Source organism: Thalassophryne amazonica, chromosome 2, assembly GCF_902500255.1.
Source record: "Thalassophryne amazonica chromosome 2, fThaAma1.1, whole genome shotgun sequence".
Classification (NCBI taxonomy): Eukaryota; Metazoa; Chordata; class Actinopteri; order Batrachoidiformes; family Batrachoididae; genus Thalassophryne; species Thalassophryne amazonica.
The window spans coordinates 5,861,522-5,874,386 of record NC_047104.1 but is presented as its reverse complement, the minus strand read 5'-3'; the positions used below and the strand labels follow the sequence as shown (position 1 = coordinate 5,874,386).

At 42.5% G+C, this 12,865-nt stretch overlaps 1 protein-coding gene across 2 annotated transcripts in view; it reads left to right on the top strand.

Annotated features, from left to right (window-relative positions):
* dapk2a (death-associated protein kinase 2a) overlaps positions 1–12,865 on the top strand; it is a 57,672-nt gene that overhangs the window by 18,241 nt on the left and 26,566 nt on the right. For both annotated transcript variants that reach the window (XM_034183270.1, XM_034183261.1), the window contains exon 2: positions 1,529–1,635. In XM_034183270.1, coding sequence (XP_034039161.1) covers positions 1,574–1,635 — 62 coding nt within the window. In that variant the 5' untranslated portion in view covers positions 1,529–1,573. The remainder of the gene's footprint in view (positions 1–1,528; positions 1,636–12,865) is intronic.

Genomic DNA, 12,865 nt, shown 5'->3' with positions numbered 1-12,865 from the left:
AGATAGGAGACGTCTGTCCAAAGCAGAACCGGAACCACACGATTTCCTCCGCCACCAGACCCCGGGAATACTGGAGCCGCCAAGTCCCGAACTCCCAGGTGGCCACTGCCTCCGCGTGTCGGACCTGGTACTGCTGGCGAGGAACAAAAAACAATTAAATGTGGGCGCGTTTGCACCCAGCAATCCGCACGGCAGGAAAACTACCTCCACCTCTCGTTGGAAAAGGAGTCAGCTAAACAACTCACAAAAGTCACAAACGATTACTGTCACACAGTCAGCTGAGTACGTTACCTTCCAGGTAGAACGATATGTCGGCAAAGAGGTGGAGACGTTGTCCTGCTGATGTATCCCTGCTGATCGGATGATTGGTAACAGCTGTCGCAGGTGATGCGTGACAGCTGTCACCCTGGCTGCTCCTGTGAGGCGGCTGCGCCCTCTGGTGCCTGGAGCCCGCACTCCAGACAGGGCGCCCTCTGGTGGTGGGCCAGCAGTACCTCCTCTTCTGGCGGCCCACACAACAATAACTTTGTTACAAGTTCAAACGTTGATGTTGCGTGATAAAGGCCTTTTAATAATAACTCACTTAAAGAAATAATGGCCAAAGTCCCATGTAAGTAAAAAACAAACAAACAATTAATTAAAAAATAATCGACCGATGAACTGATTAGTAAAATAATCGTTAGTTGCAGCCCCAGTGTTTAGGCTGAAATAAAATATGTCTTTCCTAAAAAAATCAGAGTCCGGATTTCAAAAAAGAAGAGAAAAAAGGACAGGGAAAGAAAACTAAATGAAGGAAAGCAGCTGCTAACCAAATTATTTGAAAAGAGAGGTGAGCTTGAAAGCGAGCTATATTGAGTTGGGGGTCTAGGGGACCAAATTGCACCATTTTCTAGAAAAAATGGTGCAATTTGGTGCATTCCTGTGCATTTTGCAATTTGGTCCCCCAGACCCCCAACTCAATATTGCTCCCCCAACTTTAAAAAGGGTTCGACTCCCAGGTGTGACCTAAGGTATACATGATTTAGACCTGGTTTGACTATGCATTAGAAATTTGGTGTTTGCGTTAATAAAAAAGAACATAACAGTGGGGGGGGGGGGGGGGGGGGGGGTCCCTGTTAGCTGCACAAACATCTTCGTTATTTCATCATTTAAATGTTGTATTTTCTATCTGTATCTTTGCCTGAATCAAACCTTATAACTTGTAAAATTCAGGATTTATAAGTCCTAAATAGGCCCTGAGGCCTGTTGGTGCTTATGTCCAGATTCCACAGCATGAAGCGGTTGAGAGTCTGCGACACCCCTGAGAGGGGACGCCAGTCCGGCACAGGTTACTTCCCCAGCTGAGGCCGGGGCCCATTGACAGCTGTGTGGACTGAGACAATGCAGATTAAGTGTCTTGCCCAAGAGCACAGACAGGCAGCGTGAGCAGGATACAAACCCGCTTCAACTCCTTATCCACTCAGCTACCTGCTCTGAATGTACTTATAAGACAGCAAATCATTAATTAGTGTGTGTTCTTTAACTGCAGGTGGGAGGAAAAGGACACGGTGAGAAGAGAATGTGAACAGCAGCCATGGATTTATTCAAACAACAGAATGTGGAGGATTTCTATGACATTGGTGAAGAACTAGGAAGGTACAGACATGAATGTTTTGTTGGTTCTCATCTTCATCATCAGTCCAGTTAACTACTGAAAAATCACAGTCCAGATAACCTACATTTGTACTTCATTTGAGTATTTCACATAATTTAGTGAATGCCTGATGTCATAAAGGTTACTGTGGAAGAGCTGAAACTATTATTCAACTGACTGGTTGGTTAATCAGCAGCAATGTTGTTTTCAAATTATTTTTTGATTGAGAAATAATTTAAAAGACTTGACGCTGTCAGATGAGGCTCTTCAGAGCCGTTGCATGTTCTCACGAGTGCCCTTCTGCTTACTTATTTACTGTCTTATTGTTGTGTTTGTGAGTCTGACACTAACTCACGTTGTAATTCAAGCTTGTCACTAAAATATCCCCCCGCTGGCTGTCACCGTCTATTAATAGTGTGGTGCATAATGTACAGGAGGCAGTTTGCACGATAAGACCGACGCCTTCACACGTCTGATATGGACGTGACGAGCAAAAATAACAGGGACGAGTATTTAAATCACAACTATTTAAAGTTCATCGCAGTCAGTAAACCGACGCTGCACCATCCTCCTGTGTGAACGGACAGAGCCGCACTAAAGATAGAATGCTGCTTCACACAGCCGCTGACACACTACAACCACGACAACAACTGCAACAACATCTATGACAAGAACCACAGCAGCAACCATGACAGCAATCACAACAATCACGACAAGAACCACAACAACCATGACAACAATCACAACAATCACGACAAGCACCACAACAACCATGACAACAATCACAACAATCACGACAAGCACCACAACAACCATGACAACAATCACAATCACGACAAGCACCACAACAAACATGACAACAATCACAACAACCATGACAACAATCACAACAATCATGACAAGAACCACAACAACCATGACAACAATCACAACAATCACGACAAGAACCACAACAAACATGACAACATTCACAACAACCATGACAACAATCACAACAATCACGACAAGCACCACAACAACCATGACAACAATCACAACAATCACGACAAGAACCACAACAACCATGACAACAATCACAACAATCACGACAAGAACCACAACAAACATGACAACAATCACAACAACCATGACAACAATCACAACAATCATGACAAGAACCACAACAACCATGACAACAATCACAGCAATCACGACAAGAACCACAACAACCATGACAACAATCACAACATCTATGACAAGAACCACCGCAGCAACCATGACAACAATCACAACAATCACGACAAGAACCACAACAACCATGACAACAATCACAACATCTATGACAAGAACCACAGCAGCAACCATGACAACAATCACAACAATCACAAGAACCACAACAATCATGACAACAATCATGACAAGAACCACAACAACCATGACAACAATCACAACAAGAACCACAACAACCATGACAACAATCACAACAACCATGACAACAATCACACAATCATGACAAGAACCACAACAACCATGACAACCATGACAACAATCACAACAACAATCACAACAACCATGACAACAATCACGACAAGAACCACAACAACCATGACAACAATCACAACAAGAACCACAACAACCATGACAACAATCACAACAATCACGACAAGAACCACAACAACCATGACAACAATCACAACAACCATGACAACAATCACGACAATCACAAGAACCACAACAACCATGACAACAATCACAACAAGAACCACAACAACCATGACAACAATCACAACAACCATGACAACAATCACAGCAACCATGACAACAATCACAACAATCATGACAAGAACCACAACAACCATGACAACAATCACAACAATCACGACAAGAACCACAACAACCATGACAACAATCACAACACCCATGACAACAATCACAACATCTATGACAAGAACCACAGCAGCAACCATGACAACAATCACAACAATCACGACAAGAATCACAACAACCATGACAACAATCACAACAACCATGACAACAATCACAACAATCATGACAAGAACCACAGCAGCAACCATGACAACAATCACAACAATCACAAGAACCACAACAACCATGACAACAATCACAACAATCACGACAAGAACCACAACAACCATGACAACAATCACAACAACCATGACAACAATCACAACAATCATGACAAGAACCACAACAACCATGACAACAATCACAACAACCATGACAAGAACCACAACAACCATGACAACAATCACAACAACCATGACAACAATCACAACAATCATGACAAGAACCACAACAACCATGACAACAATCACCACAAGAACCACAACAACCATGACAACAATCACAACAACCATGACAACAATCACACAATCATGACAAGAACCACAACAACCATGACAACAATCACAATCATGACAAGAACCACAACAACCATGACAACAATCACAACAACAATCACAACAACCATGACAACAATCACAACAACCATGACAACAATCACAACAATCACGACAAGAACCACAGCAACCATGACAACAATCACAAGTACCATGATAACATTCACAACAATCATGACAAGAACCACAAGAACCATGACAACAACCATGACAACAATCACAACAACCATGACAACAATCACGACAAGAACCACAACAACCATGACAACAATCACAACAAGAACCACAACAACCATGACAACAATCACAACCATGACAACAATCACAACAATCATGACAAGAACCACAACAACCATGACAACAATCACAACAATCATGACAAGAACCACAACAACCATGACAACAATCACAACAATCATGACAAGAACCACAACAACCATGACAACAATCACAACAATCATGACAAGAACCACAACAACCATGACAACAATCACGACAAGAACCACAACAACCATGACAACAATCACAACAACCATGACAACAATCACAACATCTATGACAAGAACCACAGCAGCAACCATGACAACAATCACAACAATCACGACAAGAACCACAACAACCATGACAACAATCACAACAACCATGACAACAATCACAACAATCATGACAAGAACCACAACAACCATGACAACAATCACAACAATCACGACAAGAACCACAACAACCATGACAACAATCACAACAATGATGACAAGAACCACAACAACCATGACAACAATCACAACAACCATGACAACAATCACAATAATCACAACAAGAACCACAACAACCATGACAACAATCACAACAACCATAACAATCATGACAAGAACCACAACAACCATGACAACAATCACAACAATCATGACAAGAACCACAACAACCATGACAACAATCATAACAATCACGACAAGAACAACAACCATGACAACAACCATGACAACAATCACAACAATCATGACAAGAACCACAACAACCATGACAAGAACCACAACAACCATGACAACAATCACAACAACCATGACAACAATAACAACAATCACAACAACCATGACAACAATAACAACAATCATGACAAGAACCACAACAACCATGACAACAATCACAACAATCACGACAAGAACCACAACAACCATGACAACAATCACAACAACCATGACAACAATCACAACAACCATGACAAGAACCACAACAACCATGACAACAATCACGACAAGAACCACAACAACCATGACAAGAACCACAACAACCATGACAAGAACCACAACAACCATGACAACAATCACAACAACCATGACAAGAACCAGAACAACCATGACAACAATCACAACAATCATGACAAGAACCAGAACAACCATGACAACAATCATGACAAGAACCACAACAACCATGACAACAATCACAACAACCATGACAACAATCACAACAATCACAACAAGAACCACATCAACCATGACAACAATCACGACAAGAACCACAACAACCATGACAACAATCACAACAATCATGACAAGAACCACAACATCCATGACAACAATCACAACAATCACAACAAGAACCACAACAACCGTGACAACAATCATTACAAGAACCACAACAACCATGACAACAATCACAACAGCTACTACAATAACCACAGCAGCAACCACGACAACAATCACGACAATGGTGGTGGTTAAGTGTTGGGCTTCAGACCAGAGGATCTTCGGTTCAAAGCCCAGCCTGACGGGAAAATCACTAAGGGCCCTTGGGGTGTGTCTGTGTGTCTGTATGATTGGGTAAAGCACTTTGAGGTTCTGATGCAGATAGAAAAGTGCTATATAAATGTAGTAGAGTTACAAATTTCAATTTATTTCATTCATATAGCGCCAAATCAGAACAAAGCTGCCTCAAGGCGTGTCACACGAGTCAGGTCTAACCTTAGCAACCCCCAGAGCAAGCACACAGGAGACAGTGGTAAGGAAAAACTCCCTCTGATGATACTGAGGAAGAAATCTCAAGTAGACCAGACTCAGAGGGGTGACCCAGTGCTTCGGTCATTCTAACAGTTACAAGGTTTTCACAAAGTTTTACAAAGCTGAAGAAACAAGAAACAGGAAATCAAAACATCTGCTGCATCAGCTTCAAGCATGGCATCTTGCCATCAGTTCCACATCCTGTTGTCCACTGACGCCAATCCCATACAATGCTATCCACACCTCAGACAGAGATAAAAAGAGCAGAATCAGTTGGCCGGTAAAACCACACCTAAGGTAACCTTTATCAGCAGTAAATCGACAAGAAAGCAGAGAAAATAAAAGGTGATTGCCGGCCGCTAGCCTTAAGCTGCACTAACACACCCCGAATTTCGGTATGTTACTTCTTCTTCTTTCTGCTGCTCCCGTTACGAGGTGCTACAGCAGATCAGTGGTTTCCATCTCACCCTGTCCTCTGTATCTTCCTCTGTCTCACCAATGACCTGCATGTCCTCCCTCAGCACATCCATAAGCCTCCTCTTTGGCCTCCCTCTTCTCCTACTGCTTGGTGGCTCCATCCTCAACATTGGTTTCCCTACATACATCCGTCCTCTGCACATGTCCAAACCATCTCAATCTCACCTCTCTGACTCTCGGTCTCTCTGATATGTTCATTCCTAATCTTGTCCATTCTCGTCACTCCCAAAGAGAATCACAACATCTTCAGCTCTGCCACCTCCAGCTCTACCTCCTGTCTTTTTGTTAGTGCCACTGTCTCTAAGCAGTACAACAAAAGCTGGTCTCACTACTGTCTTGTGACACCTGTGCTAGGAGAACACAAAATATATATCAAATCAAATCAATTTTATTTATATAGCGCCAAATCACAACAAACAGTTGCCCCAAGGTGCCTTATATTGTAAGGCAAGGCCATACAATAATTACGGAAAAACCCCAACGGTCAAAACGACCCCCTGTGAGCAAGCACTTGGCAACAGTGGGAAGGAAAAACTCCCTTTTAACAGGAAGAAACCTCCAGCAGAACCAGGCTCAGGGAGGGGTAGTTCTCTGCTGGGACTGGTTGGGGCTGAGGGAGAGAACCAGGAAAAAGACATGCTGTGGAGGGGAGCAGAGATCAATCACTAATGATTAAATGCAGAGTGGTGCATACAGAGCAAAAAGAGAAAGAACCCCCCAGCAGTCTAAGTCTATAGCAGCATAACTAAGGGATGGCTCAGGGTCACCTGATCCAGCCCTAACTATAAGCTTTAGCAAAAAGGAAAGTTTTAAGGCTAATCTTAAAAGCAGAGAGGGTGTCTGTCTCCCTGATCTGAATTGGGAGCTGGTTCCACAGGAGAGGAGCCTGAAAGCTGAAGGCTCTGCCTCCCATTCTACTCTTACAAACCCTAGGAACTACAAGTAAGCCTGCAGTCTGAGAGTGAAGCCCTCTATTGGGGTGATATGGTACTATGAGGTCCCTAAGATAAGATGGGACCTGATTATTCAAAACCTTATAAGTAAGAAGAAGAATTTTAAATTCTATTCTAGAATTAACAGGAAGCCAATGAAGAGAGGCCAATATGGGTGAGATATGCTCTCTCCTTCTAGTCCCTGTCAGTACTCTAGCTGCAGCATTTTGAATTAACTGAAGGCTTTTCAGGGAACTTTTAGGACAACCTGATAATAATGAATTACAATAGTCCAGCCTAGAGGAAATAAATGCATGAATTAGTTTTTCAGCATCACTCTGAGACAAGACCTTTCTAATTTTAGAGATATTGCGCAAATGCAAAAAAGCAGTCCTACATATTTGTTTAATTGAATGACATATCCTGATCAAAAATGACTCCAAGATTTCTCACAGTATTACTAGAGGTCAGGGTAATGCCATCCAGAGTAAGGATCTGGTTAGACACCATGTTTCTAAGATTTGTGGGGCCAAGTACAATAACTTCAGTTTTATCTGAGTTTAAAAGCAGGAAATTAGAGGTCATCCATGTCTTTATGTCTGTAAGACAATCCTGCAGTTTAGCTATTTGGTGTGTGTCCTCTGGCTTCATGGGCAGATAAAGCTGGGTATCATCTGCGTAACAATGAAAATTTAAGCAATGCCGTCTAATAATACTGCCTAAGGGAAGCATGTATAAAGTGAATAAAATTGGTCCTAGCACAGAACCTTGTGGAACTCCATAATTAACCTTAGTCTGTGAAGAAGATTCCCCATTTACATGAACAAATTGTAATCTATTAGATAAATATGATTCAAACCACCGCAGCGCAGTGCCTTTAATACCTATGGCATACTCTAATCTCTGTAATAAAATTTTATGGTCAACAGTATCAAAAGCAGCACTGAGGTCTAACAGAACAAGCACAGAGATGAGTCCACTGTCTGAGGCCATAAGAAGATCATTTGTAACCTTCACTAATGCTGTTTCTGTACTATGATGAATTCTAAAACCTGACTTAAACTGCACAGAGATGAGTCCACTGTCCGAGGCCATAAGAAGAAGGTTGGAGATTGGCCTATAATTAGCTAAGATAGCTGGGTCAAGTGATGGCTTATTAAGTAATGGTTTAATTACTGCCACCTTAAAAGCCTGTGGTACATAGCCAACTAATAAAGATAGATTGATCATATTTAAGATCGAAGCATTAATTAATGGTAGGGCTTCCTTGAGCAGCCTGTTAGGAATGGGGTCTAATAGACATGTTGATGGTTTGGAGGAAGTAACTAATGAAAATAACTCAGACAGAACAATCGGAGAGAAAGAGTCTAACCAAATACCAGCATTACTGAAAGCAGCCAAAGAGAACGATACGTCTTTGGGATGGTTATGAGTAATTTTTTCTCTAATAGTTAAAATTTTATTAGCAAAGAAAGTCATGAAGTCATTACTAGTTAAAGTTAAAGGAATACTCGGCTCAATAGAGCTCTGACTCTTTGTCAGCCTGACTACAGTGCTGAAAAGAAACCTGGGGTTGTTCTTATTTTCTTCAATTAGTGATGAGTAGTAAGATGTCCTAGCTTTACGGAGGGCTTTTTTATAGAGCAACAGACTCTTTTTCCAGGCTAAGTGAAGATCTTCTAAATTAGTGAGACGCCATTTCCTCTCCAACTTACGGGTTATCTGCTTTAAGCTGCGAGTTTGTGAGTTATACCACGGAGTCAGGCACTTCTGATTTAAAGCTCTCTTTTTCAGAGGAGCTACAGCATCCAAAGTTGTCTTCAATGAGGATGTAAAACTATTGACGAGATACTCTATCTCACTTACAGAGTTTAGGTAGCTACTCTGCGCTGTGTTGGTATATGGCATTAGAGAACATAAAGAAGGAATCATATCCTTAAACCTAGTTACAGCGCTTTCTGAAAGACTTCTAGTGTAATGAAACTTATTCCCCACTGCTGGGTAGTCCATCAGAGTAAATGTAAATGTTATTAAGAAATTATCAGACAGAAGGGAGTTTTCAGGGAATACTGTTAAGTCTTCAATTTCCATACCATAAGTCAGAACAAGATCTAAGATATGATTAAAGTGGTGGGTGGACTCATTTACATTTTGAGCAAAGCCAATTGAGTCTAATAATAGATTAAATGCAGTGTTGAGGCTGTCATTCTCAGCATCTGTGTGGATGTTAAAATCGCCCACTATAATTATCTTATCTGAGCTAAGCACTAAGTCAGACAAAAGGTCTGAAAATTCACAGAGAAACTCACAGTAATGACCAGGTGGACGATAGATAATAACAAATAAAACTGGTTTTTGGGACTTCCAATTTGGATGGACAAGACTAAGAGACAAGCTTTCAAATGAATTAAAGCTCTGTCTGGGTTTTTGATTAATTAATAAGCTGGAATGGAAGATTGCTGCTAATCCTCCGCCTCGGCCCGTGCTACGAGCATTCTGGCAGTTAGTGTGACTCGGTGGAGTTGACTCATTTAAACTAACATATTCATCCTGCTGTAACCAGGTTTCTGTAAGGCAGAATAAATCAATATGTTGATCAATTATTATATCATTTACTAACAGGGACTTAGAAGAGAGAGATCTAATGTTTAATAGACCACATTTAACTGTTTTAGTCTGTGGTGCAGTTGAAGGTGCTATATTATTTTTTCTTTTTGAATTTTTATGCTTAAATAGATTTTTACTGGTTGTTGGTGGTCTGGGAGCAGGCACCGTCTCTACGGGGATGGGGTAATGAGGGGATGGCAGGGGGAGAGAAGCTGCAGAGAGGTGTGTAAGACTACAACTCTGCTTCCTGGTCCCAACCCTGGATAGTCACGGTTTGGAGGATTTAAGAAAATTGGCCAGATTTCTAGAAATGAGAGCTGCTCCATCCAAAGTGGGATGGATGCCGTCTCTCCTAACAAGACCAGGTTTTCCCCAGAAGCTTTGCCAATTATCTATGAAGCCCACCTCATTTTTTGGACACCACTCAGACAGCCAGCAATTCAAGAACATGCGGCTAAACATGTCACTCCCGGTCCGATTGGGGAGGGGCTCAGAGAAAACTACAGAGTCCGACATTGTTTTTGCAAAGTTACACACCGATTCAATGTTAATTTTAGTGACCTCCGATTGGCGTAACCGGGTGTCATTACTGCCGACGTGAATTACAATCTTACCAAATTTACGCTTAGCCTTAGCCAGCAGTTTCAAATTTCCTTCAATGTCGCCTGCTCTGGCCCCCGGAAGACAATTGACTATGGTTGCTGGTGTCGCTAACTTCACATTTCTCAAAACAGAGTCGCCAATAACCAGAGTTTGATCCTCGGCGGGTGTGTCGTCGAGTGGGGAAAAACGGTTAGAAATGTGAACGGGTTGGCGGTATACACGGGGCTTCTGTTTAGAACTACGCTTCTTCCTCACAGTCACCCAGTCGGCCTGCTTTCCCGGCTGCTCGGGATCTGCTGGAAGGGAACTAACGGCGGCTAAGCTACCTTGGTCCGCACCGACTACAGGGGCCTGGCTAGCTGTAGAATTTTCCACGGTGCGGAGCCGAGTCTCCAATTCGCCCAGCCTGGCCTCCAAAGCTACGAATAAGCTACACTTATTACAAGTACCATTACTGCTAAAGGAGGCCGAGGAATAACTAAACATTTCACACCCAGAGCAGAAAAGTGCAGGAGAGACAGGAGAAGCCGCCATGCTAAATCGGCTAAGAGCTATTAGCTGCGCTAAGCTAGCGGATTCGTAAAAACACACAAAGTGAATAATGTGTAAATAATTTAGAGGTGATTCTGCAGAGGGAGTGCTTTAGTTAAGGCACGTGAAGATTACACTGTGAAACAAATCGTTATCTAGTTAACTAGATCAATCTAACTGCGCAGATTAAACAGCTAACAGATACAGCAAAACACCGCTGTGCTCCGGAACAGGAAGTGATACAATACTGCAGTGAGAGCCAACCACCAGTAGAGGCAAGCCTCTACTGGTAAAGTCCAGCAGGGGTCACCAACCCTGTTCCTGGAGAGCCTTTGCCCTGAAATGTGGAGGTTTTCAGCTTGAAACAGGCTGACGACGGCGCCTGGGAGCGCTGCACGACGTCTCGCACCGTGGGAAGTCCTTAAAGCGACAGTATCACCTCAAACTCTCTCATCAGCCGTTAAAATTTTCACCGAAAACCAGCTTAATTTTTCGAACCGTGTCCACTTCGATGTGTCTCACAGGTTTAGAAAAAATTTTGATCAAACAAAGCGCCAGTCTCTCAGCAACTTCTCAGACAAAGGAATTCCGACGAGGGGCTGGACGACTCCTCCCACAAGGAGTGCTCACAGGCGAATGACATCACCGACAGGCGTGGAAAAACTCACGCATGCGCACGAGGGTTCAAGCATGTCTGACGTAAAAACATATGAATGAAATCCATATAGTTTTTGAAAAAATAAAAAGGACCGTTACTTTATTGACAGCCCTCGTACATGTCCATACATCCATGGATTGCATACACGTGACACTTCACACCTCATTGTTCTTATTTTTGTTTAAAATTATTATTTTCAATAAAATCCTTTTTGATTGGCCTAAACCTTGTCTCCCCTCGTTTTTGTTGTGGGCTATGAGCCGACCTGTGACAAATGGGGGCTCGTCCTAATTGGCTTGTTAAATTTAAGTTGTCTCTTTGGTTTAGTTGATAAGTTTGGTTGAGTTTGCTAATTTTGTTTTGAGGGGATGTTTGGTTATAGGCCGTTGTTTTCAGTGAGCAGCAGTAGAGTATTTGTTCCTTTTTTTGTTTAGCTTTTTGCTCATTTTGTTTGACTCGCCTTTTCCTGAGTTTGTGTCCAGGTGGGACTCGTCCCCTTTTGAGGCTCATCAGCAAGTTTCTATATGAGACTCGTGGTGTTTTTGTTTTAGGAGGCAGTGATTGTGGGTGGAGCTTCCCCGTCGCTTTTCCCCAACATCGACTCGGACGCACCTCCGTGGCTGTTGAAGGTGGACACGTTTTGCGTGCTTTTTCACTCCACTGGTTTTGTGTGCCTAACACCACCCCACCCCCCACCCCATTATGTGACTGCACCAAGACTAGGGAGCAGTTAGCTGTTTTTGAGAATAGTGGGGAGTGTCTCCTGTCCGAAACCCAGATTAGCAGCAGGTGAGCTACTTTTTTGTACGTGGTTGTTAAAATGTCAATCTTGCAGAGTTTTGTTGGTTCTCCTTCAGATTTAGCTTTAGAGCTTTGTACTGAGAAGCAGTTAATGGAAATAGCTGAGCACTACGACACTGACATACTTGATACGAAGCTAAAAGAGACTGTTAAGGTTGGTTTAAAACAAGGGCTTGTGGATGCTGGAGCTCTTGGTGGTCAGGGAGCTAGCGGTCGGTCTAGTCCAGGGG